At 53.9% G+C, this 26,438-nt stretch overlaps 2 protein-coding genes across 4 annotated transcripts in view; one reads left to right on the top strand and one right to left on the bottom strand.

Moving 5' to 3' along the window:
* RALGPS1 (Ral GEF with PH domain and SH3 binding motif 1) overlaps nucleotides 1-26,438 on the top strand; it is a 295,391-nt gene that overhangs the window by 145,030 nt on the left and 123,923 nt on the right. The window lies entirely within an intron of this gene.
* Nucleotides 11,152-26,438, bottom strand: part of ANGPTL2 (angiopoietin like 2) — a 36,240-nt gene continuing 20,953 nt past the window's right edge. The window contains exons 3-5 of the mRNA XM_040225154.1: nucleotides 17,185-17,378; nucleotides 15,290-15,560; nucleotides 11,152-12,839 (exon numbers count right to left, since the gene is read on the bottom strand). Of these exons, the coding sequence (XP_040081088.1) occupies nucleotides 12,640-12,839; nucleotides 15,290-15,560; nucleotides 17,185-17,378 (665 nt within the window). The 3' untranslated portion in view covers nucleotides 11,152-12,639. The remainder of the gene's footprint in view (nucleotides 12,840-15,289; nucleotides 15,561-17,184; nucleotides 17,379-26,438) is intronic.

Genomic DNA, 26,438 nt, shown 5'->3' on the forward strand with positions numbered 1-26,438 from the left:
GAAGCACAGCTTGGGGCTGGCTAAGGGATATCGAGGCAACAGAGAAAAGCCTGCGTTCCAGAATGCCTGATCCTGGAGCCCAGGGCCATGCTCCTTGCCTTCTCTGCCCAACAGCCGCAAGCTGCAGGCCCTGACCTACTGCCCTCCCTCCTCCTGAGCCCGGAGAGCCTTAGATCAGGCCTCTCCTTCCCCCATATCAAGGCACCCACCCCCTCAGTGGCCCAGCAGGCAGGGGTAAGCTGTGTGCTTCTCAGTCAGCGGAGTAACACAAAGACACAACGCATCTGCACAGAAGGAATCCTTTTCCATTATTTTGTCTAGTTGTCAGCTGCGTATGACCTCAAACCTCTCTCTTCCAGAGAGGATTTTGCCTTTACTTTTGCAGTCTCAGGATTTATTACCTGAAAATCCACCATTTTTCTGGGACTTCAGAGTCCTGCTCAGTTTTTACAAAAAGCTAGTGGATGCGGCTTCCTTGGTGGCTCAGTGATAAAAAAAAAAATCCACCTGCTGATGCAGGAGACACGGGTTCAGTCCCCTGATCCAGGAAGACCCCACATGCGGAGGGGCAACTTAGCCCATGCACCACGATGACTGAAGCCCACGCACCTAGAGCCTGTGCCCAACAACGAGAAGCCACCTCAATGAGAAGTCCATGCACGGCAACTAGAGAGTAGCCCCCCACTCGCCACAGCTAGAGAAAAGCCCAAGCCCAGCAACGAAGACCCAGTGCAGCCAAAAATAAAGAAATTAAGGAAAACTTTTTAAAAAGCCAGTGGATGTTATTAAAACCCCCATTTTGCAAATGAAGAAATCCCTACAATTTTACTTATGACCTACCAAAGTCGTATGCCAGCTGGATACCAAGTTTATGTCAAGACTTCTTGTTCACGGCTGGAGTTCCACCCACCTTAACTTATGTTTACCATCTCTGTCTCCATGGAGAGAAACAGTGTGGGAGGGAAACACGCTGGAGGGGAGGTTTGTTTCTTCCGCGCTCTGTGGCCCAGAGCTGAGCACCTTGTCACACTGGTCCCTTCTGGGGCACAGGAAGGACTTGCAGTCAGGTTTCCTCTGGGTCAAGCAGTCTTGTGTGATCCCCAGAAGGACGTGAGAGCATGAGGCCATTTTTGTGCCAGCGAAGCTGTGTTTTCCCAGCAGGAATCGGTTAGAGTCATCAGGATGACTGGTCTTCTTTGACCTTTAGTCTTTGAGTTTCTAATTAGAAGCCGACAGTAATAATAATGACTATTAGAGCACACGTGTGCACCAAACTTTTCACACACATTGTTTCATTTAATCCTCCCAACTAGCCTTCCTTTCAGGGAGGCATTTTTTGTTTGTTTGCTTGTTTGTTTTTAACTTATTTTACAGCTGCAAAAGCTGAGAAAAACTCACTAAAAGTTTCTCCACTTACTAGTGCCACTTTCTAATCGTGAGACCAGTTCTCAAACCCCGGTCTGACCCCAGTGCCTGCTAACCTCAGAAGATGCCAAATGTTCCCGCCAGCAGCCCTTTACCCTCTGGGGAAACCAGAGAGTGGGTGGAAAAGAGGAATGTCACCAGGACCCTCCTGTGTGGTACGGGGGCTTAAGATGGGAGATGGAGGGCCCTGCCAGGGTCAGCCAGCCCTGAAGAAGTGAAGGGTTAGGGATGCAGGAAAGGCTAGAGTTTCTCCAGCCTCAGGACTCACCTGGGGCTGTTGGGATGTCTCTTTTGGAGAGAAAGTAGCCCTGAGAATCTGAGAGATTTCACATGGTGCACAGCTTCTAAGAAGGCCCCCAGTGATTCCTGCTGTAGCCCCTCCCCTGGAGCATGGCGGGACACACTGACTTGCTACCAGCAAGTTCAGTGTGATGGAAGTAATGGGACATCTCTCCGGGCTTTGGTTATTAAAGGACTGTTTCTCTGGGGGGTGTTGCTGTCTTCTTCCTCCCTCTTGGCACACACATCCATGGGGAATCCAACTGCTGAGTATTTGGCAGTCCTGTGGAGAGGCCGGTGGCGAGGGTTTGAGGCCTGCCAGGAGGCACATAAGTGAGTTCAGAAGCAGATCCCGCCCAAGCGGAGCCTCCAGAGGACACTGCAGCCCCAGCCGACAGCTTTACTACGGTCCTACGGGACACGTGAGCCAGAGACACACCCAGCTGAGACATACCCAAACACCTGACCCACAGAACTGCAAGATGGCAAATGTTCATTATTGTAGCTGCTAACTGGAGGGGGGTGGTGATTTGTTGCAAAGCGATGGATAACCAGTGCACGGCACCATGTGTCACTGCCTCCCATTTGTTGCCTTGTTGTTTCCTCATCTGTGCTGGACCAAAAACCAGCTGTAAAACTCAGCACATAAACGACTCTCAGGGTCTCAGTGTTTTAAAAAAAAAAAGAAAAAGACTTGAACTGCCTAAAGTGTACTCATGCATCCACTGCACACATATTTTGTATGGACCCGCCATGGGAATTCAAGAGATGCTGCAGAAACAGAGGGCAAAACAGTGTCCTTGAGGTGCCCATGGACTTGCCACAGGAGGCACAGCAGGCCCCAGGGCTGCATTAGGAGCAGGTTACAGTCCAGGCCAGAGAGAGACAGAGAGGCAAGTTCTAATTGTAGGAGTCAGGAAATGCCGAGCTACCCCACAAGGCGGCCTACACAGTGGTGGAACAAGCCAGCAATTCCTGTATGTATTTTGGGTTTGCTGTATCAGTGGAAGTCCAGAGCTGAGACCTGCTCCCTTGTGGAGGTAGGGCTGACCCAGAAGAAGGACGTGATTGCTATTGACAATCTCCCAAACAGAGCAGATGCCTCAGGCTGAACTCCAGATGATGGAAGGCAGGCTTTAGGGAGGGAAAGACTCCTTTTCTCCCCTCTCTGGTCTTTAGTCTCTGGAGTCTGGGCTTCTAGTGGTGAAGATGGAGGTGTGTACCCTTGGGCTGTGGGTGCGGAGCCGACGTCTGCAACGAGGGACCAGTGCAGGGGCAAAGAGAAAGGAATTACTTCCTACCTGCTCTTGACTGTTTATGGAGAGAACTCTGTGAACCTATAAATTCAGGACAAGCCATTGATCCTCAGATTCCTTCAGTCCAGTCCAGTCGCTCAGTCGTGTCCGACTCTTTGCAACCCCATGAATCGCGGCACACCAGGCCTCCCTGTCTATCACCAACTCCCGGAGTTCACTCAGGCTCACGTTCATCGATAGTCAGTGATGCCATCCAGCCATCTTATCCTCTGTCGTCCCCTTCTCCTCCTGCCCCCAATCTCTCCCAGCATCAGAGTCTTTTCCAGTGAGTCAACTCTTCGCATGAGGTGGCCAAAGTACTGGAGCTTCAGCTTTAGCATCATTTCTTCCAAAGAAATCCCAGGGCTGATCTCCTTCAGAATGGACTGGTTGGATCTCCTTGCAGTCCAAGGGACTCTCAAGAGTCTTCTCCAACACCACAGTTCAAAAGCATCAATTCTTCGGCGCTCAGCCTTCTTCACAGTCCAACTCTCACATCCATACATGACCACAGGAAAAACCATAGCCTTGACTCGACGGACATATGCTATTTTCTGTTTACTTTTTGGAGACAGTATATCAGAGTAGTTAAGAGCCAGGGGCCTGCTGGCCAGCCGCTTTCTTTTAGGTCCTGACTCCACCACTAATTAGCTAAGTAATCTTGGAAATGTTACTTGCTTCCCCTCTGCCTCCCTCCATGGTCTTTAAAATGTGAATAATCACAGGATTTACCTCATGGGGTTGTTAGGAAGAGAAAATTGTTGCATGCCATGAACCCCAGATAATCTTCTACACTGAGTAAACAATAATTGTTTGCTGTAAAATATTTATCATTAAAAAAAAAAACTCGATAAGAAAAAAGACTGTCAGATGGCTCTCTGGGACAAGCAGGAAGTTCTAGGTCCCTCTCAGAAGCTATTTTTGAGAGGAGGAAATCCTCTAGGGCAGAGGTGGTGAATTCCAGCTGCTCTGTGAGCAAGAAGGGTGCCTGAGGACAGGCTGACGAGGCCCGAAAGGTCCCAGGAAGTTATCCTCAGAAAGGCCTAGAGTAAGGCATCCAGGTCTTCAGCGTCCCACGAGTGCCTGCTCAGGGCCGGGGTGCTGGGGGGCAGTGGGGCGAGAGCTCCACTTCGTGGGGCCAGGAAGGCTGTGCCCAGTGGTGCCATTCTGCTCGCACTGACCATGTCCATTTGTTGCTGTTGTTCAGTCGCTAGGTCGTGTCTGACTCTTTTGAGACCCCCCTGGACTATAGCCTGCCAGGCTCCTCTGTCCATGGGATTTCCCAGTCAAGAATACTGGAGTAGGTTGCCATTTCTTTCTCCAGGGGGTCTTCCTGACCCAGGGATCAAACTCTCATCTCTTGCGTCTCCTGCATTGGCAGGTGGATTCTTTACCACTGAGCCACCTGGGAAGCCCACCGATCCTTTTACAAACTCTTAAAGTGACAGAAGTAACAAATTGTTTGTTGTAAAACTTATTTACCTTAGAAAGTCTCTGCTTTGCAGAGGTGGCCAGTGCTGACAGGTGGATGTGTCCTCCCGGGCACTTGAATCCACACATACAAGAATCTGGGCACGTGGGCGTGTGCGAAGAGTCTTGCCCTTTTTAACCAAACTGGGAACATTTGGGTAAGCAGTCTGTTTTGCACCTTACTTTTTGCTCCCCTTGCAGTGCAGTGGGTATTGTTCAGTGGCACCAAGCACCTGACTCCTGCATTCTTCCCTGTGGCTCCGTGGCGCCCATGGCCACGTGGTGGTCTGTCAGACTGGGGCCTGGACACGAGTCGATTTGTTTGGCCACAATTGATAAACACTTAGGTCGTTTGTACTTTTCTCCTTGGACGGATGCTGCGGTGGAGAACACCTTTGTGCGTGTGTCTTTGGCTCAGCTGCCAGGGTATTTCTGAAACACTGTGAGCCGGAGGTGGAATTGCTGGGTGAAGACGAGTGGTGCTGGTGAGGACCACTCCGGGCTGCACTGTGCTCCCACCAGCTGTGCCTGCCTGCCCGTCTTCTCCACTCCCCGCTGTGCTGGCCTTTACCTACCAGTGATTTACGATGAAATGACAGGGGAAGGAGGGCCTGTAGTTTTAATACACATGTCTCCACCCACGAGTTCTTTGTGCAGATAAGCTCTGCTTCCTGCTTCAAGGCTGTGCTCCCTGGGCCTGGGCTAGGCAGCTAGGCCGTCCGGCCTCCCACCCAGCTGTCCCTGCTTCCTGCCTCTCGCCCTAAATGTCCATCCTCAGTCCCCCTCCCCACACCCCTAGCACAGCTCTGCGCTGTCCTGTGGAGAGGCGCTGACAGAAGTCCACGCCCGGCACACTCGCCTCGGGCTGGGTCGGCTTCCCCAGCTCCAAGGAAGCTGCGTGCTTTTTCTAATTCTCTGCGCTCTCTGGGGTGACTGGGGTGTGGGCCTGTGTCTAGACACGGCTCCAGAGGCAATTCTAATTCCATTCCCTCTTAGCTACTCCCTCTGGACTCCTTAGCCACTCGGGAGGGGCTCTGCTCCGGGTCAGGGCCAGTGTGGCCGGTCCACCCTTGCCCAGGGAGCCGTCTTCCTCATGTGAGACATCCCTCAGCTCCAGGAGGGCACACGTACCGCCTCAGGGGGAAGGGGTCACCCCTGACCAGCCCGTGGAGACAGATGTAGCGTGACCATTGGCAAGCGGGGGAGGTGCTCCATGTGGAAGTGCTTGGGGAAGGCTGCACAGATGGGAGGGATTTTCTGTGTCTGGGCTCCCATGTGTGGGTGAGCTGTTCTGGGATGCCCCAGGTCAGGAGAGACAGGAGTACCAGAGTGCGCCAGGGACAGTAGATACCAAGACATGTGTCCACAAGTGGCAGAATCCCAGACTGGGGCTGGTTCTGGCCTCACTGTGAGATCTGAGACAGACTAGCCAAGCAAGCCCGGGTCCTGAAGCTGTGGAGATGGGAGATAAGCTGGCACAGCGGGGACCCAGTTACCAGAGGATGCAGACCAAGGCTTGGATGACATGGAATTGGTGCACGAGGTGACGGCCAGACCAGCCACAAGCGGGACACTCCCCGTGCCAAAGGGCAAGGCTTAGTCCATAGATTGTCTGACAAGAGAAAAGGAGAAAGGCAGGGCCAGCCCCGTGAGTCCTGGCAAAGGACTGGAAGCCCCAGGAAGCTAAGCAATGTCCTCCATCACTGCCCTTACTCTTCTCTGCTGTCAGCATGGGGCTAAATTGGGCAAACAGCCCTGGCCTGACTTCCTGACGTCTGGGGCCCTACCATCCATCCAGCTGCTTCTGCACAGGCAGGCTGGCTGGCCACCTCACACATCTGCTTCTGTGGGCAGCGGACTCCATGCCTCGTGATCCCCAGACATACAGGGATGCCATGATGGAGTGAGGGAGGAGCCTTAGTGGTTTCATTTCATCTTTGGGGACTGAGATCTAACCCTCCCAGAAGCAGGAGCTCAAGAGTCAGACAAGCTCAAGCTCAAACCCTGAGCGTCCCAGGCTACATGTTCTCAGGCCAGTCACCTGGGGCCGAAGGGAGGCTAATTGTAGAACCCACCTCACAGGGTGGCTGTGAAGGTTTAGAGAGATGCACATGGTGCCTGGCGCATGGAAAGCACCCGCCCACAGGTGGTGGGTGGCATGAGTGTTATCTAGAGGAAATACTGCCTGGAAGAGCCCAGCAGCAGGGGACTCGTGGCCTCCTGTATCCATGGAGGCTGTTGAGAAACTCCGCGTATCCAGGAAGGGCAGGAAGAGCCCCATCTGGGCACAGCTGTGTGTCATGTTTAGTGACACAGCTGAGCCTGGGAAGGCAAGCGTCCGCAGGGGAGGAGCTGGGAACGGGACACGGTGTAATGAGTAATGGACAGAATCCATCTAGCTGGCGAAGTGCGGTCTCCAACCACAGCTGGAGTATCGCCTGGACACCCTCTCGGGAACAGCGCCAGCTTTGACCTCTCCTCCCGTGGGACCCTAGGAACTTCCCCTACTCCTTCCACTGCCTTGAGCACCAGCAGCCGTGTGCCTTCCGCGCAGCTCTGCTTGGAGCCCAGTCCATAGAAGTGAGGTGGACGACCAGCCAGAACGGGCCAGTCGGGTCCCCTGGCTGGGAGCTAGCCGCGGAGGAGAGAGCCTTCAGGTCTTTGCTGGCACTCAGTTGGGGAGGACACGTGAGCTCAGAAATTCCGTGCTGGGAAAAGCAGATCCTCTCAATGAGAAACAGAGACCCTGCAGCCAAGGGGAAGGGGAAGTGAAGGGAGAGAGGCCGAGAGGCAGCCGCCTGGCCTCTTAGAAGGACTTCCAGGCAGTTTCTGGTTCCTGGCCCTCGTGAGGCCCAGCTGCATCCCTGCTCATGGACTCCGGGAGATACCTCGTGTCCTTATGTAACCAGCTTATTAAAGGAGCTGGACTCAATCAGGTGTAAGAAGAAACCGACTTTATTTTTCCCCAGTGTCCTTTCCAGCCTGCTCTGTGGATTAGCTCTTTTCCCAGTCAACCCAGGGAACTCAGCAGGCCCCGAAGTCTCTCTGCTGTTAACAGTCACGTCCCTGCAGACCGTCCAGGGGAGGGCTCAGAAGCCTGGGCTCCCACAGCCTGGGCCGGGCAGGAGGCCTGGGGTGGGGGAGGCATATGCTCAGTCCACCAGAGCCCACCTCCCCGCTGGGCCACGAGCTTTGGGGCCCTCGGGGTGGGGACAGACGTGACAGATCCGTTTGATGTGGCCCCTGAGGTTGGAGCCAGAGCTGGCGCCCTGCGCGTGTGCCCATTGCCAGCACGCATGCTCTGTCTTTTCCTCGCTTTGCTCTCCTTTCTCCTTCTTTGCTGCTGCTGCTTCAGAATTTCCATCCTGGGCACCTCTGACTCTGCTCCCTTCATGGGAGCAGTGCCCTTCGTTGGCCCCTGGGCCTCCAGCACTGCCCCCTCCCCTCCATGCAGGCAACCCCCTGGTTCCTAGGACCCATGTCCGGGCCTGCCCCCCGCTGTGGTCTTGCCCTTGGCTCTCAGTGCAGTACCGCTTCTCACTGCTTCCCGCCCCGGCCTGCAGGCTTGAGACATGAGTCAGATGGTAGTGCTGACACTCACCCACGCCGGGCTCCTGGAATGGTCCCTGGAAGCTCTTCTCGCTAGACTTGAGTAGGGCGGATGGGGAGCACCTACCCTCCCTGTGGTGGTGGGGAGCATAGCATGGGGACAACTCATCCTCTCCCCCTTGCCCACCCCCACTTCTTGGGATACACTTTCTGAGCCTCCTACACAGGCCCCAGGTGGGCAGTCAGCTGATGCTGCAGAACCATTGTGGAGCCACCCCCTCACAGGGATGGTCCTGCACCTTGCTCCAGAATGTGGGAACCTTTGGCAGCTATTATTTTGTCCTTAGCCTTTCGAGCCTCAGGTAAAGCTGAGGCAGAAAGAGTGGCTGTTTAACATTTTGTTACACTTAAAAAATGTTCCCCTTTCTGTTTAATCCAGCTCTCTAGCTTTGCCTTACTGCAACTGAGAGTCTTTCCTGGACTGATACAATGGATGAGGTGCTCCTGGGACATCAGGGGACCCTTGAGTTCCCACAAAGCACCTTTGGATTATGAGCGTCGTGAATTCCCACCCCGTGTTTGCAGTAATTCAAAGGTTTCTGTTTTCAGTCTTGGCTCAGATCCGCTTGGTTCGGGGGAGGGGTGCCATTCAGCGTCACTCTCTGTCTTCCCACTATGTTCCCCGCAGGAGTCCAGCAGGTAGGTGCCCTCTATCCACCAGGGTTTCACTGACCTCCTCCTGGGTTTGTCTGTGGATGTGCTCACCATGGAGACCTTAGTAGCAGGAGGAGCCCAGTGACTGTCCCCTTAGTAGTCCCTGGGTGGGATAGGGGAGGAGGAGGGGTGTGGATGTGGGTTTGGTCGGGCTGAGTGCTGATGGGCTGCAAGCTGGCCAGGCAGCGACGCCCAGGGCACCAGGAGCGGTGCTCTGAGCACCACCCTGTCTTCTCCCTGTTCTCTTCTTTGAGGCTGTTGGTTTGGTAAACTGCTCCCCTTCCGCCATTTTACCCCAGGGAGGGTGGATTTCCTAGTCTCTGATGCGCTTATTCCTTCCTCTCCTTCCACATAGCTGGGGTATGATTTGACCAGGACTCAGTTTTAGGTATCAGGGTGGGTGGGGCTTGGTGAGATGGTCGGATGGCATCATGGATTCAATGGATAGGAACTTGGGTGAATTCTGAGAGATGGTGAGGGTCAGGGAGGTCTGGCGTGCTGCGGTCCATGGGGTTGCAGAGTCGGACATGACTTAGCGACTGAACGACAACAACAGTTTTGGGTATCGGGGTGAGTGGGGCTTGGAGAACGGTGGTGTCACGCCCTGCTTTTGTTTGATTCCCAACCAGTTGAGAAAATACGTTGCTACCCCTCATCCCCGTCTCCCGAGCTCGCAGCTCTGAGGTTTGTACAGATGACCAATGACAGGTTAGGTTAGGCTCTGTCTTCCTCTGCCTTCTGTCCTTGCATGCCACGCACTCCACTCCAGGTATCCACAGGTGGGGTGGGCATGGTCTGGGCCAAAGTTGAGGACCCTTGGTAGTGTCCAGATTCCACTGTGACCCCCACCACTGACTGGGGGTTTGGGAGAAGGGAGTTGAGGACTCTTTCCTTAGAGCCTGACACCCAGAACCTTCTGGAATAATCCTGCAGGCACATTTTTACCAGCACTTTGGCTGCAAGCCCCACTTTCTCCCCTACTGTGGAGTGAGAACAATAGTCCCTCCTTCACAGGCTGCTGTGAGGTCATATACATGGACACAAGTCCAGTTCCCAACACTCAGTAAGCTTCAGTAAGCATCAGTCTCTCCACATGACAGCTCTGCCAGAAAAGACTCTCGTATGGCACCATTGCTTGGTTATCATGAAGAGAGATTGGTGAGTCCAAAGGTTTAAGTGCATTTCAAATTTTGATATATGCATTGCCAGACTACTCTTCAGAAGTATTGAATCAGTTTATACTTCCATCCAGAGTACACGGAGTATGTGTTTCTTCTCTATTCCCTTGCCAACGTGGAGATTGACCTTTTCTCGTCTTTGCCAGTACGCCAGGCACCGTGTGATGGTCTGTGCTTGATTTAATGTGCCTCTCTGGTGATTACTGGGGTTGGCCTCTTTTCTTGTCTACTGGCCATTTGTGAGTCTTCCACTGTGTGTGCTTCACCAAGTTTTCTATAACAGTGTTTATATCTTTCTTCATAATTTGAAAGAGTTCTTGGCACAGCATGAATGTCAATCCTAAATTTTTCTCTCATTTAGTATTTGCTTTTCAATCTTGGTCATGTTTTATTTTGCTTTGTTTGTCAGAGGGCAAAAAACATGGTATTTTCTTTAGTCCTATCCCTTGTGTTTTCGTTTGTGGTTTTGGGGTTTCCCATCATGCCCAGAAACGCCTTCCCTGTCCACTGAAGGTGGTTCTAGCAGCTTGTGTGGAAGTCGTATTGGAACGAGGAAGGTGAAGGCACAGGGCTCCTGATCTGGTGGGGAGCCTCAGTCAAGGGGAGAGGGGAGGAAGGCCTATACCAAGGCAGAGAAGAGGCCTTGCATGGAGGGGTGGTGGACCATGGCCAGGGAGAGGGAGGAGTCCTTGCTTCTGGCCCGAGCAGTTGAGTAGGCATGCCTGCTCAGTTGTGTCTGACTCTTTGCAATCCCATGGACTGTAGCCCCCCAGGCTCCTCTGTCCATGGAATTCTTCAGACAAGAATACTGGAGTGGGTAGCCATTCCCTTCTCCAGGGGATCTTCCCGACCCAGGGATCGAACCCGGGTCTCCCACCTTGCAGGCACATTCTTTGCCATCTGAGCCACTAGAGAAGCCCAGAGTAGTTGAGTAGATGGTGCCATTTGATGAAATGGGACCAGACCTGGGGAAGGGTGTTTTAGGGGTTGACTGCACTGCCTGTATCCAGCAGAGACATCCAGAATACAACTGGACTTAAGGAGGCGGGACTCCAGAGAGCCTTCGTGGCCTGAGGTTCTGTCATGGGACTCCTGAGGACGCGGGTGGCAACCAGGGATAGGTAGAGTGGAGTGTCATTTAATAGATTTTGTTGGACGAATCTCTTCCTGGTGTTACTCAAAGAGGCTGTGGTGTCAGAGGCCCCAGGAAGGCTTTCTAAAACAATAACACACGGTGTAGATACATCCAAATAGCGCAGACGGCTTTTATTGCAGATGTGTTATTACAAGGATAATCTGAGAATATATTAAAAAAAAAAAACCCTCCCTTTTATATACACAAAACGTGCTACATGGTACACTTGTGAGACTGCTGAGGTAATAGGCACACAGCCGGATGCAAACAGTACCAAACGTTCCACCGTCTCACCCGCCCACCCTGACCCATGCGCCCTCCAGGAGGGTCTCACCTTCTTGTTTGTCCCTTACTCCCTGCTTGGCAAGAGTCCCAGCAGTACTGAGTCTGATGCTTCAGGGCCAGCAATGTGCTGACCGAGGGCTCCGTGGCCCCTGGTTATTCATTAACTCACGGCAAGCGGCCAGTTCTCGTTTTTGAGGCGCCTGGTCTCTGGGGAAGTGTAGTCTGGAGACGGGATGTGGATGCCAGTCAGCCTGAGAGCATGGCACCTTTGGTCTGTAGCCGTTTGGGGCCCCCAACAATTGGATGATGCTTTTTCTTCAGTTGAATATCTTCTGGCAAGGTAGACTATTATTTCTGCGGAGGTTAAAATGGCAGGTAGGCTAGCGTGTGGCTGGAAAGTACGAGACTGAAATTAACCATTGTCCGTGGGGGCGAGAGCAAGCTTTGGGGCCTGACTTTCCCTTTCCTGACCACATGGAGTCCAGACTGTTTCCTACTAAGAACCTAGGGAATCTTGCCCGGGAAGAAAGCACAGGGGGACAGAAAAGGTGAGGAGTAAGTCGGCGAGGAGAGGACTGGAAAGGTGCCTGGGACTGGAGCGCAGAAGAGACTTAGTGAATGGGGCAGAGTAAATGCGCAGGTGGGTGGGCGGCTGGCTGGCTGGGGAGGTGGTGAACTGTCCTGAGAACAAGGAGAAGGCTAGAAATAGAGAGGCGAGGGTATTCTGAAACTGGGTTAGGTGCCAAAGAGGATCTTGAGCAAGGAGGTTGGGAAGCCCGGTGTGAGAGGGCAGCACTGTGGCCGGCCCTCGGAGCAGCCAGGCTCGGGGAACACCAAGCACTGCTGTCGGAACTGGAGCGATGCGGTCTGCAATGTGCCCTCAGACTCAAGTAACACAACACGAATGAAGTGCTCTTCTCCTAAGAGCAGAGCTGTCGTGAGCAGCCCTCAATGTCTGAGAGTTGAATATACGCGTGTTTCAGTATATACGGCAAACCTATATATATGTATCTAGATATATGGCATGGGTATATATCTAAACGCATATATATGCGGCATACACACAGGTGCACGAGGTCGGCTCACACACGTGTATATTACGAAGGTACTTTGCAGGTGTGTTTTATTGTAGGGACTTAATTTACTTAAGGAAAGACTTGTGTGCAGTCCTGTCCTGTCTGGAAACACGAAGGGCTGTCCGAGGTGCAGAGGAGTAGTAGGGACAGAGATCGGTCGCATTTATCTGCTGCGGTGACTCGGGGAATCAGAATCCAGCGTCCCGGTCCTCGCGGCCCTGAGAGGGGCCGGCCTAGTGGAAGGTGTTGGGGTTGGGCCGGATCATCATCACCACCTTCTTGAGCGAGTAGGAACCTCCACGGAACTCAGCCCAGTAGACCCCATCTTGGTAGCGGCTCCGGTAGTGGCCCCCGCGGTACCAGACCCCATTGAGGTTGGAGTGGGCACAGGCGTTATACCACCAGCCGCCCTTCTGGTAGTGGGCACAGTTGCCTGCAGGAGAGAAAGAGTAAGAAGTTCAGGGAGGAGGTTTGACCTGTGTCCGCTGTTTGCTCTCGAGGGGCTTCAGAGGGACCCCCGCCCACGGCGGGGCATTTGGAACAAGGATGCCAGAGAGGGCATGGGGCCTCAGACCTGCTCAGACCTTCCCTCCGACTGGGGCTCTGTGATCTTGGGCGAGCAACCTAACCTTGGTGAGCCCCTGAACACTCCTTGTAAAACAAGGATGAGGCGATGCCCCCACACAAGGTAGGTAGGACCCACCTGGGAGCTGAAGGAAGCCGAGTACTAGCCCAGGACTGGCTGCGGAGCAAGTACCGTGGAGGGCTCCACACCCTGGGTTTGTGCAGAAAACGGAAATGACCCGAGGTGGGTGGGTTGAGAGCCAAAGGTTTTTTCTTAGGAATTTCTTTTTCGTTGAAACTATTAGATCGAGAGTCTTTCGAGAGTGACAAAGGAAGAGTTTAAGATGAAATGCTCCTTTATTCCTCCCTAGCCTGTCATCCAGGCAATTTTTTTTTTTTTTTTCACAAAAGCAAGGTATTTTCATAAGGTTTCTGGCACCCTCATATCATGCTAGATTGTGCTGCCAAGGACAAGCAGTTCGGAACACCAGTAAAAGTGTGGGCAAGGCACAAGCGGGCATGCAGGGCCATTGCCCTTCCCAGGAGTGAGGAAGACACTGTCAGGCCCGGGGGGCACCCCACTCAGTGGACAGGCTGCCTTATCAGGTTTGTGGGTTTGGCGACCCAGCAGGGCTGGCGGCTCCGCTCCAGAAGCCGCCATGGGGGGAGGTGAGGAGGGAGCAGGCCGGCTGAGGCAGAACGCCGAGAGGAGTCCCAGTGCCAGGCGCCCAGAGCACCAGTAGCCCAGGTCGTCCCAGAGTTCTTCTCTGGCTCCTTCAGGCTACGACCGAGGTCACAGACTCCGAGTGGTTGTGTCGGATTCAGAGGGCAGGGCATGCCACAGCCAAGCCTTCCCTCAGCCAGCGGACGCCCCTCCTAAGCTTGCCCCACACGCCTCCAGGGACAGGGAGCTCACTGCCTCGCGTCCAGTGGCCCTGCTGCCGGATGGGCCTGACGGCTGGGGTCGCAGAGCAGACTTCTGCCGCTCCCCATAATGGCTGTAAGCCAGCCATCTGTCCCGGTGTCCGACCAGCTCAGAGGGTTATATCTTCCTGAAGCCTGGGCAGCGCCCGTCTCAGCAGACACGCTGCCTCCTGGGGGCCCCTGCAGCAGGGTCAGCTCTGCGCCAGGGAGTAGGTGGAGGTGTGGGCATGTCCCCGTCTGCTGCCTGGGGACCTGGGGTAGGGACCCCTCTGGGAGGTGGGGAGGCAGCCGGGCTTTTCTGAAGAGCAGGGAGTTCCTGGGGCTCAGTCGCTCAGTCATGTCCGACTCTTTGCAACCCCCTGGACTGTAGCCCGCCAGGATCCTCTGTCCGTGGGATTTTCCCAGGCAAGAATACTGGAGTGGGTTGCCATTTCCTTCTCCAGGGGATCTTCCCAACCCAGGGGTCGAACCCGCATCTCTTGAGTCTCCTGCATTGGCAGGCAGATTCTTTACCACTAGCATCCTCAAAGCGGGGGGTAGCCTGTAGCCTGGGACCAGGTGGCCAGGTTCGCCCGCGAGAATAGATAGACTTGGCCTGAAGTGGGGCTCAGCCCCTTGCAGAGGAGCCATGAATTTTGCCACCTGACAAGGGCACAGGGCCCCTCGTCCCCAGGAGCTGAGGTGGAGCCGTGAGATGCAGGCGGGGGATTTGATGTCTGGCTCCGGGGCCGGGCTGTGTGTGCTCCTCAGGGGTTTCTGTTTTCTCTCTAGCTTTTTATTTACTAAAGATCCGGCCCTGAGGCCTGCAGTCTTGGGCAGATGGATTCGTCCCTCCTGCTTGGTTTCCTCTCAGTAGCTCCCCACAGCGCTGCACGAACAGATCACCTGAGAGACTGTCCCCGCTCAGAGCCCAAGTCTCCCGAGTCCCAGGCAGAGCACTGCAGGCGCACTCTCACCTTCTCACCCGCTTCTCACCCCCGGCCCGCTAGGCGTGTCCTCATTTCCAGATGTGGCAACAGGCCCAGAGGAACTGGGAGGCACTCGGGCGTGGAGGCGGGGCAGCCTTGTTCCGAAGGCTGCGTGGCCCCAACTCCGGTGCTCAGGCAGGGAGTGACACTGTGCACAGCCCAGCGCAATGTCCAGCTTGGCCCAGAGTGGCCCTCCAGTGTGTCATTCGGGGACCTCTGTACCTTCCCCTTTCTGTAAATGCCACGCTGACCCAGCCTTGTGAAGGGGATCTGTGGGCAGAGGGCGGAGGAGTAGACCTTCAGGGGATGGGAACAGAGTTGGGCAGCTGGGCCCTGGGATGGTCCTGTTCTCAGGCCTGGGAGTCAGAGGCTGGGCTTTGATCGCTTTCCCCGGCCCTTCACCTGCCAGTGACCCCACTGCTCCTACCTGTGTAGACATCGTGGTCTCTGTCCAGGGTGGTGAACTGCTTGCCGTTGTGCCAGGTGAAGGAGTCGCCAGCGTTGCCATGGTAGCGCCCCAGCCGCAGCTTGTAATACTCGCTCTCAGGCTCCAGGCGGAAGCTGGCATACTCTGCAAAGACCTTGCGGCCTGACCAGTCCTCCATGGTCACCAGCAGCTTGTAGTTGCCTTGGTTCGTCAGCCAGTAAATGTTCTCCAGGCCCAGCCAGTACTCGCCGTCAATGTTCCCAAACCCTTGCTGGGGAAAATGCGGGAGAGCATCAGTGAGGAATACGCAGTGTGCTCAGCCAGCTGGGCCCAGCTGTCGGCTGCTCAGTGCCGGGCGCGGGGTCTCGGAAGCAGGCAGAGCAGAAGGCAGGCCTGCATCTAATCCCTTGCTTTCCCCACCTGGCTGTCACTTGATGAGTCACTTTGCATGTTCTCAGCCTCAGTCAGGCATCACTCAAGACCATTGAGAGAGCGCCTGTGTCGTGCTGGGCAGTGTGTGAACATGGGTTCCTCTACGTTACCCATCCTGCAGGGTTGCTCTAGGGACACATGTAACCTGGTAAATTGAGAGCTTAGCACACAGTAGGCTTGCAACATGAGTTCCTTGGGCAATTCCCTTACCTTCTCTGAGTTTCCGTTCCTTTCTCTGGGGAGGGGCTGTGTGTAAGAGTCTCTTATAAACTAAAGCACAGATGTGACCTCTGACAAAGGCATGATCCCTCCTAGGTCTAGAATCCAGTGGATATATTACCATTTTTCCATATAGTTTTGAGAGTCATTGGCCAGGTGGTGGCCACTTGAAGTCTTGGAAATAGCTGAACTTGTTAATGATAGTAATAGCTAGTGTTTGGTAAGGACTTAACGATGTGCTGGCACTCTTATCAGAACTTTTCATAGGTTATTTTCTTAATCTTCACGCCAGCTCTGTGAGCGGGGCACTCTCAGTGTCCTCCCTCGAGTGGGTGGACTGAGGCCCAGAGAGGCCCAGAGTCGCAGAGTACGTGAGCCAGGATTTGAGCCAAGAGCCCAGATGTGACCCCTGTGCCAACTGCTCTGAGGAAGGGAACGTGGAAGGAGATGGAAGGAGTTAGGGAAGTGAGTCTTTAAGAACCTCTCAGCTAGGAGGCAGTGGAGAAAGAGGAGGAAGCAAAGGGCACAGGCTGGTCAGGAGGCGGGTTGGAGGACAGGCAAGGCAGGAGTGGGGCCCGCGGAGCCTCGTGTGGGTGCTGTGACCCTGGTGCTGGTCAGCATGTGGGCTTCGAGGCTGTGCCTCGGCTGTATTCACTGCTCTGCCTGCTCCTGTCTGTGCAGACGTTTCATCCCTAAACTGGGTCCAGGCCAGCTTCTCCCCACCGGGGCTGGCCTGAGAGTAAGGAGGTGATGAACAGAAGCACCTGCCTGCCGGGGTGTCCTCAGTACTGCCTCTTTGTTCAGAAGAGGAAGCCAGGAGTGGGCGGAGCCTTCAGCCTCTCCTCCAGAAGGAGGAGGAGCGCTCAGCTTCCTGGGAATTGGGAGCCCTGAGGCTGAACCCTGGGGCTAGGACCCAATATCTCCGCAGTTCCCTACAGCAGGCCGTGTGGGAGATCCTCCCAGGGCCCTGGAGCCTCAGGCCCTGCCCTTTCTGGGCTCCGAGGGCAGGTCTTCCCCGGGAGCCCCAGCTGGGACCACAGTGCTCCTCACATCCTGCCCTGTCCGTGGGGCTTTCGTGGTCTGGACCCCTCACTCTGTACCCTGCAGCAGTTGTCGGTGGGGCAGGGGAGGAGCAGCCGGTCCTCCCCACCTGCTGGCTCTGTCAGGGTCCACCTCCCTCGGGGCCACACAGGCCTCCCTCGGAGGGCTCTGGCGCTCTGTGTGTGTTGGGGGGGTGTCCTCACCTTGTATGTCTCCCAGTTCCGGAAGAAGTTGACCGAGCCGTCCAGGCGCCTCTGGATGACTGTCCAGCCCCCGGGGTCGTGTCTCTGGTCGCACCACACCTGCATGAGGCGGTTGGTGTTCTCTGGCTTCACCAGGTAGATGGAGCTGGTGTCATGGCCATCTTCCAGGGCCTGCAGGCAGTCTCTCCATGGGCCTGGGGACACAGGTGTGCATGCGTCACGGACTGCCCTGTCACCTGGCCCCCGAGTCACATCCTCCCCTCTCCACTCCCACCCCTCCACCGCTGGCTGCACCCGGAGCAGCACAGCCCCGGGCCGGGCTCTGGCTGGAAGCCACAGGCCTGCAGGGCACTGCTTTGGGTTTGTGAGTTTGAGAAGTAACGTGATGTAAAGACAAGAACCCAGGACTTGGGGGTCCGGACACTTGGGTTCTGCACACACTTTCACCCCTGACTCCCACATGGTGTGGTTGGCCGAGCTTCCTTACTTGCCAACCCCTCTGTTTCCCTCTTCTGTAGAGGCAGCTTATGTTTACCTCATGGAACTGTATGGATGGCTGGGATATTTGTGTGCAATTCCGGGAGTGATTTTTCTAAGTTGTTTTATTGGCAGAAGGATATGTGAGCCTGCTGAGGGGCAGCAGCGTCTGTCAGCACCTGGTGGGGCTCCGCCTGGCCAGTGAGCCTGGCTCGCTGCCCTTCCTGGCCTGGCTGACTCCACACCAGCATTCCCAGCGACCGTGCTTGGGGACAGTTGCTGCAGGCTTTAGTAAGTGAACTTCTGCTGGGTCACAGGGGCCCCAGTGGTGCCCAGAACCTGTAGCCAGAAATTTTGGGACATTTCTGGGATTCAGACCCTGGCCTCCAGATATCTTTGGGGGGCACTTAAGTTTTTGTTCATTGCTCAGTTGTGTCTGACTCTTTGCAACCCCATGGACTATAGCCCCTCAGGCTCCTCTCTCCATAGATTTCTCAGGCAAGAATACTGGGGTGGGTTGTCATTCCTTCTCCAGGAGATCTTCCCAATCCAGGGACTGAACCCAGGTCTCCTGCATTGAAGGCAGATTCTTTACCATCTGAGCCACCAGGGAAACATTGGAAGGACTGATGCTGAAGCTCCAATACTTTGGCCATCTGATGAGAAGAGCCAACTCATTGGAAAAGTCCCTGATTCTGAGAAAGATTGGGCTTCCCTGATAGCTCAGTTGGTAAAGAATCTGCCTGCAGTGTAGGAGACGCCAGTTTGATTCCTGGGTCAGGAAGATCTCCTGGAGAGGGGATAGGCTACCCACTCCAGTATTCTTGGGCTTCCCTTGTGGCTCAGCTGGTAAAGAATCAGCCTGCAATGCAGGAGACCTGGGTTCGATCCCTGGGTTGGAAAGATCTCCTGGAGAAGGGAAGGGCTACCCATTCCAGTATTCTGGCTTGGATAAGTCCAAGAACTGTATAGTCCATGGGGTTGCAAAGAGTCAGACACTACTGAGCGACTTTCACTTTCACTTTCTTTCTGGGAAAGATTGAGGGCAGGAGGAGAAGGGGGTGGCAGAGGATGAAATATTTGGATAGTATCACCAACTCAAGGGACCAAACTCCAGGAGACAGTGAAGGACAGGGGAAGCCTGCCGTGCTACAGTCCATGGGGTCACTAAGAGTCCGACACGACTTAGCAACTGAACAACAAAAACATTTCTGTTTAGCTCTATCAGTATATTCTAGAGCAAGCTCACCAAGGACCAAGGCACTCAGAGCTCACGTTTTAAGGTCCATGAGCTTAAAGGATGGTGTCCAGCCCGTCCCAATACATGGCTTTTCTGAAACTGAGACCAGAGGGGTTCTGTGACCTGTGACTTCCCTGAGCTTGGGCAGCCAGGTCAGGGTAGGTGGGGTCACTGTGAGAGGTCTTTCACGTCTCCCCCACTTCCCCTGGCAGTGGTTTCCCATGTTTGAACGTTAGTCATGTCCGCAAAAGGGCACAAACCCGAGTCACTAGGAGCCAAGTAAACTGGATTCATTCTAATTGATCTGAGGAAACTTCAGATATTTTTCAGGACCTAGCCACTGAGCTATGTATTTTTAAATAATATCACCACACACAGCTTCAACTTCTCTTCAAAGCAGTCCTAAACTGAGAATGGTTCAGACCAAAACTCCTAAGAAAAATCCATCTTGTTCCATTTGTGCATTTGTTTGTTCAACAACTGTTAATATTGAGTCCTGGCCTCGGCAGGTCCTGTGCTGGGCGGTGGAAGCCTTCTCTCGACCTGCATTCCCTGGATCGAGTCCTTTCTGCTTGTGGACAGGCACAAGTGGCAGGTGTATGTAGCTTTTCCCGTGTTGATCAGACTTCTCAGGTGCCCTCCTGGCAGTGATGGGGCTGGATTAGTCCTCTGTGATGGTTAAGCAGGATGAGGTTGGGTGTGGTCTCTGTCGGACCCTCAGGTGGGCCTTTCCTGAGGCCTCATGACAGTGCGTGAGCATCCCCACCTGGAACCTGATGGCAGGGCACAGACTGCCTTTTTCACCCTCTGTGCCAAGAAGCAGCACCGAGAAGAAAGGTGGGCACTCACCGCTGACCGCTGACCCCCTCCCTGCATCCTCCAGGGAGCAGCTGCTCACCCATTTACCCGCCGGCCAGCCCTCTTGGTTCCAAGCACCCGCCCTGTAGCACATACAACACCAACAGCTACCTCCTCCTTTGCCTTGTGCCTCTTCCATCCCGAGAAGGGGAGCCCGCACCTCCAGAAAGAACATTCATGACGGAGAAAAAGAAAAAATGTGTTGTGTTCAGCCCCCAGCCCTGGGGACCCAGGCAGAGAATGGGAGTCTGTCCCCGGCAGCTGGAGCGGAGCGCGGAGCAGGGATGGGAGGCCTCCCAGCTCAACACCGAGTCAGATGCGCAAGTGAGCCTGTTGGGCGTGAAAGCGGGTGACAGAAGGTCCAGCAGCCTGCAGAACAGCACCCACGGCAGACAAGCAGCCGGGCCTCTTCCTCTCTCTGAAGAGCTGCAGCAGGTCCCACGGATCCTCCGGCTGAAAGGCCGGCTTGGAAGGCGGGGGTGCCACACGGGGAGAGTCTTTGAGGCCCAGGGGGTGGGGGCAGTCAGCCTCGTGGCTCCCACCTGCGCTACCTGTCTGGGTTCCAGGAGCAGTTCCAGCTTTGCCTTTGACATTTCTCCAAAAGGCTGTTGTCTTTTTTTTTTTTTTAAGAGGCGCATGTTTTTAAATGTTTCGGGGCCACCAGTCCTTTTAAACATTTGGAAGATGCTCCAGATCCTCTATCCAGAAAGACACACAATTCTGCTGATAATTAGAAGGTAAATGAACCTCCAAACCCCAGATTGTACAACCTTGGAGCTAAGAGAGGCTTGACTGGAGTGAAAGTAATACTAAAATATTTCTACTAGCCACCACTGCTGGGTATTTACTACGTGCCCCATCCATGCATTCATACCTGCGATCTTCCTGACACACCTGCAGGTAGGCTCCCCCCCCTCCACAGATGAAGACACTGGAGCATGGGGACCTTGGGTGACACTCCCGAGGTCACGTGGCCGGTAGGGGGAAGGTGCGGTACCTGCACCCGGGTGGTGTCCAGAGCCCACATCCGGAAGTCCTCTTCCTGCTCCTTGAGCAGATTGGACTGCAGGGCAGGGGCCTGGCTGAGTTCTCTCTGTGTTCCTGCTGCTGCTGCTGCTGCTGCTGCTAAGTCGCTTCAGTCGTGTCCTACACTCGTCTTAATCGTTGCCCCTCAGCCAGGCTAAGAAAATAAGAACTTACAGTTCTTTGTCAAAGTGTTGTGCCTTTTAAAATCTTTCTTGATTTTTCTTCTGTGTTTACGTTTCAGTGTCCTTTGCCTGTTTTATAACTATTTTAACTGTTTCATTGTTTCTTATGACATATCAGCCTTCCTTTTCTTTTTTAAAATGTTTTTTGTTGATTTATTTTTACCATTGCTGCTGCTGCTGCTGTTGCTAAGTCGCTTCAGTCGTGTCCGACTCTGTGCGACCCCAAAGACTAGGCAGCCCACCAGGCTCCCCCATCCCTGGGATTCTCCAGGCAAGAACACTGGAGTGGGTTGCCATTTCCATCTCCAATGCATGAAAGTGAAGACGCTCAGTCGTGTCCGACCCTTAGCGACCCTATGGACTGTAGCACACCAGGCTCCTGCGTCCATGGGATTCTCCAGGCAAGAGTCTTGGAGCGGGGTGCCATTTCCTAGATTTGTGTTTATTTATTTATGGCCACACTAGCTCTCCCTTGCTGTACTCGGGCTCTTCTCTGGTTGCGGCGAGCAGGCTCTGCTCTCTAGTTGCAGTGCTCCGGCTTCTCATTGCGGCGGCTTCTCTTGATTCGGAGCACAGGCTGTAGGGTGCAAGGGCTTAATGGTTGTGGTGCACGGGCTTAGTTGCTCCGTGGCATGCGGAATCTTCCCAGACAGGGGATCGAACCTGTGTCCCCTGCATTGGCAGGTGGATTCTTGACCACTGGACCACCTCCTCTTTTTTAAAAAAAGGCAAACCTAGCAATTCTTTCCTTTAAGTCTTGTAGGTATGGCATGCTTTCTAAAGTCATGGGGTAACTGTAAAATAGTGTAGACATGTTTAGTATTTTCTGCAGTTACTGAAATAGATCTCCATGTGTCCCCTGCGTGCTGCACTTCACATGACCCTGAGGACCTCCCATCCAGAGTGTGACCTCCCATTCCAGACAGTGATTCCTCAGACACCCCTGCAGAGCTCTAGAAGAGCTCCTGCATTCAAACACATTCCCTTTTCTTCTTAAAGGCACCAGGGCAAGGGTCAGTAAATTAAATGGTGGACGAAAATTAGTCGGGAAAATACTTGGCATTGAAATGTTGGCAGCAATAAAATGATAAAGGAGCAGAAAAACAGCAGCAGGGAGATTGTCGTGTAGCTGCATTAAAATGACAGAGTCAAGACACCCGCCTCTGATGAGAAACCTATAACTGGTATGTGTGCGTGGTGTCTGGAGGAGGACGTGGCTCCCACTCCAGTGTTCTTGCCGGGAGAACCCCAGGGACAGAGAAGCCTGGTGGGCTACAGTCCATGGGGTCACCCAGAGTTGGGCACGACTGAGCACCCGAGCACGTACATGACATCATCGTGAAGGACTCGACGAGGTGTCAGACTTTGACTCAGATATCTGTGTGCCTGGGACGGGAGCCCTTGGCTCAAAGCTTGGTGGCCGCATCTCCTCACTGTATGACTTTGAGCAGGTCCTCACTGAGCCTCCACCTCCTCTTCTGTAATCAGAGAGAAAGGACCTTACTGTTCTGAGGGTCTCTGGAAGACAGCACCCAGCGCAAGGCCGACCAGGGCAGCTGCCAGAGAGGGTGCGAGTTTCCTTTCCTTTGACAGTTGAAAGCTGGTAGTTTTAGAGCTGTCTACCCCAAACAAGCGATTGGATTTGCTTTTTTGATTCCCAAGACTAAGTGTAAGTTTATTTACTGATAGACGTTTTCCATAAAGGCGTATTGTAAAAGTCAGAATTTCAGTGGAGAGGGCCACAAAGAAGCATTGGGATGAAGAATGGAAACCTTTTTTTGTCAATGAAGCTGCATCTTTGGCGTGCGGTGGGCGGGGCTCTCCTTAGAGAGCGCAGAGTGCCCAGTGGTGTTTCACTTGGCTCTCCTTCTGAAAGGGCAGCCCTGCCCGGAGTGCCAGGCCAACACTAACTCGGCGGCCCTGAGGCTCTGAGTGCAGGGAGCGCCCCAGCCTTCTCTCTATAAAGACCGTATTTACGCTCTTGGCGGAGCTGTGACCAGAACATTCCACGTGAAGAGAAGTGCCCTGGCTGGGCGGAGTCTGCGCGGTTCCCTGGAGGAGCAGCACGAGGCGTGGAGGGCACACGGGCCCTGGAGTCGGAAGGCCTCGGGGAGAAGGGATGTTGGCCGTGGGAGCATAGAGCAGACGAGTCTCGGGCCCCCAAGTCCCAGGGCCTGGTGAGCATTGGAGGTCTTCAGGTTTGGGGCCCTAAGTGCCCTCCCACTCCCTTCCTCCTCACTGGGGTTCCTCGCCTCCCAGGAAGCCAGGAGCCACATATCACTGGCCCATCTGGGGCTCAGCACCCCCAACAGTGGGGCCTCTCTGTGAAGCTGGATTTTAGCCCGCAGTCAGCCGAGACCCCCAGGTGACTTCTTAGTCTTAGTCCCAGTGTCCTCCCTGTGGGTCTGAGGCAGACCAGCTTCAGCCTGACTCGCCCACCCAGGCCCCAGTGGAGAAGTGGGCTCACCACCTGCATCAGTTTTCAACACAGTCACCCCTCCACCAGGGGAACGTGGCCCATGAAGATCTGACCAGGCTGACCGGCCGAGGCCAGGAGCTAAGAAGTGGGTGGACATCGGACCTCTATGGCTCTTCTCTGTGGTGCCCTGAGGCTTGGGGAGAGGGCAGAGCCCTTCCCGGCCGTGAGCTGGCCTAGACCAAGCTGCCGGCCCGCAGCCTGCCAGGCGTCTCTACCCCATGTCTCCAGACTGGGCCACCTGAGCCCATGCAGAGGAGCCCGTGGCCTGAGGGGAAAGTTCTGGGCTGTCCTAGTCCATGCATGGGCCCTGGGAGGGGCTTCCCCAGGAAGCACTGCTCTTACGTGAGAACCGTGTGCTGGTCCCTATTATTCTCACAGATGGTCTGCCTCCAGGTCTTTTGGCCACTCTCTGAAAATGGTTTTCTAACAGGAGAAATGACTAGTTGTTGAAATTGGATCTGGAATATTCCACTCAATCATCTGAGCGCCAGGACACGTGGACTGCTTAGGTGTGAGTCCGGCCCCCGCCCAGTGTCAGGACCTGTCTGGCGTCCCAGGTGAGGCCGGAGAGCTGACACCCAGATGTGGAGAGCGGGTGCTGCCCAAGTCTCACGCATACAGACAGCTGGGGAAACCATACTTCATTTGTGAACAGCTATATTCTCCGTCAGTCACCACTTTTCAGTGAACCAGAGCACAAAACAATGACCTAACACAGAACAGCTGGTACATTACCAAAGCCGTCCTGGCCAAGCTCCTGTAGCACCCGCCCCAGCAGTGACCCTCTGAGGACCGTTTCTGGTTCTTTTGGGGAAAGAGTCCAGACGCTTGTGCCTGCTGTCCTCGGACACAGAGCCCGCTGCCTGGGGCTGACATGCTTTTCAGGAGCTTATGAAAAGCGTTTCAGGCCTAAAAAAATGTGTTAACTCTAAAATATGGGGGGGAAAAAAGGGCTAAGTCCAAATTTACAAGCATACAATTAAATTTCTACAAAGTGTAACATCTTGTCAAGTCCATTAAATTTATTCTTCAAAAATGTTATTACTTTTGAAAACAATTTGTAGGTTAGCTTTTTCTCACTTCCCCAAGAATTCCTCAACATGCCTGATGTTTGCCGAGAACTCAGAACCAACTATAAATTAATTGCGCTGCTCTTGGCCAAATACTTTCAAATGCTAAATTATTAAAAAATTTCTTTTCAAAATTTTTACAGTAAAAGTTACATTGGAGGTGCAAGGTGGGTATATTTCAGTGCACTTGGTATGTTCCGAGACCTCCCCAAACAAGAGCCCCTGGGGCCCAGGAAGAGCCTGAAGGGATTCCATTTCGCCTGTTTGACCTCAGGATAGACAGATAAGCAGCACTGCTTCCCAGAGAACACTTTGAAAAGCACAGCGTCCACTCCTGGGTGTCCACCAGTACCCTTGGGCAGGGGACAGATGGGGACCTCAAATCGATTTCAAAAAGAAAAGAAGTCAGATTAGGAGGGGCTGTGGGGGGTTCTCTGGGTTCAGAGCAGCTCCTTAAGGCTCCCCAGACTGGTGGGGTGAAGCTCTGGACCCCCTGGCTGCAGCGATGAGAGCCTTCCCAGGGCACCTTGTGGAGGAGCTCTGTAGACCCCTGACTACGACCCCACAGGTCCTGGATGGATGCCCTTTTCCTATGTTGGCCACCCTGTTCACCCTTCCCAAGAGAGGGAATTAGTTTACAGGCTTGTTCCTAGAGAACCTTGTTCGCTTTCGTTGATCACCTTTCACTTTTCCCCATGCCACACACCCCTCTTCATAAACTTTTCTGTATATAATTTCACTGGGGTTTGACCACATACCACCAACTGGTAGGCACGCAATTCCTGTACTTCATCCTTTTTCCTCTTTCTGAGCACAGGACATCTGTTCAGCACCAAGCCTGATCTTCCTGGTTTCTTGACTATCGGGGCAGTGGTTCTGAGAGCTATCTGCCTGGTCCTCAGCCCTCCTCCAGGAAGCCTGCCCTCACCTCTGGAAGAGCTACTCAGTCCTCGGGGTTCCCATAGAGCCTTAAATGTCTGTCTTTACTGGAGTCAGAAGGATGACTGCCATGGATGTAGAGCCTTTCACTTGCTGGGTGCTTCACACACTCTTATTTTAGACTCACAAGGCCCGGTTTGGAGCAGTCCCATGACTGGGAAGTGGAGGATGTGGGGATTCCACGTCTGCTTTCCATGCCCTGGTTCTTCCTACTGCCTTCTCAGGGCAGTGATCATGTGCTGACCCAGCTCAGCGCCTAGCATCACCTCTCGCCACCCTCACCTCTCCCTGCCTCCCGTCCTCTCACCACTGTGCTCCCTTGTCAGCTTCATTCTGGTTTTTTTCCAGTTTGAGAATCAGTAATAATAAACCCATCCAGCAGCAGGGACTGCTCCACAGCAGAGGATAATTAGCATCCAGATCAAACCTTGAGAAATGAAACCTGTTTTCTGGGGAAGCCTAGACAGCCCGAAGTAGGATGCCCGCACTTCATGCTCAGGATGGTGGTGGTATTCGGTCGCCAAGTCGTGTCTGACTCTTTGCGACTCCGTGCACTGCAGCACACCAGGCTTCCCTACCCTTCACTATCTCCCAGAGTTTACTCAGATTCACGCCCGTTGAATCAGTGATGCTATCTAACCATTTCCTTCTCTGTCCCCATCTTCTCCTTTTGCCTTCAATTTTTACCAGCATCAGGGTCCCATCTGGTGAGTGGGCTCTTGGCAGCAGGTGGCCAAAGCATTGGAGCTTCAGCTTCAGCATCAGTCCTTCCAATGAATATTCAGGGTTGATTTCCTTTAGGACGGACTGGTTCGATCTCCTTGCAGTCCAAGAGACTCAAGAGTTTTCTCCAGCACAATTCAAGATGCTCAGCTTTCTTTATGGCCCATTTCTCACATATGTACATGACTAGGGCCAGGTGACTGGATTTTCTGTTCTTTTGGATGTTACTCTAGCATGCCATCTAAGATTGCTTGGTTTCA

The sequence above is a fragment of the Oryx dammah genome, unplaced genomic scaffold, assembly GCF_014754425.2.
Source record: "Oryx dammah isolate SB20612 unplaced genomic scaffold, SCBI_Odam_1.1 HiC_scaffold_25, whole genome shotgun sequence".
NCBI lineage: Eukaryota > Metazoa > Chordata > Mammalia > Artiodactyla > Bovidae > Oryx > Oryx dammah.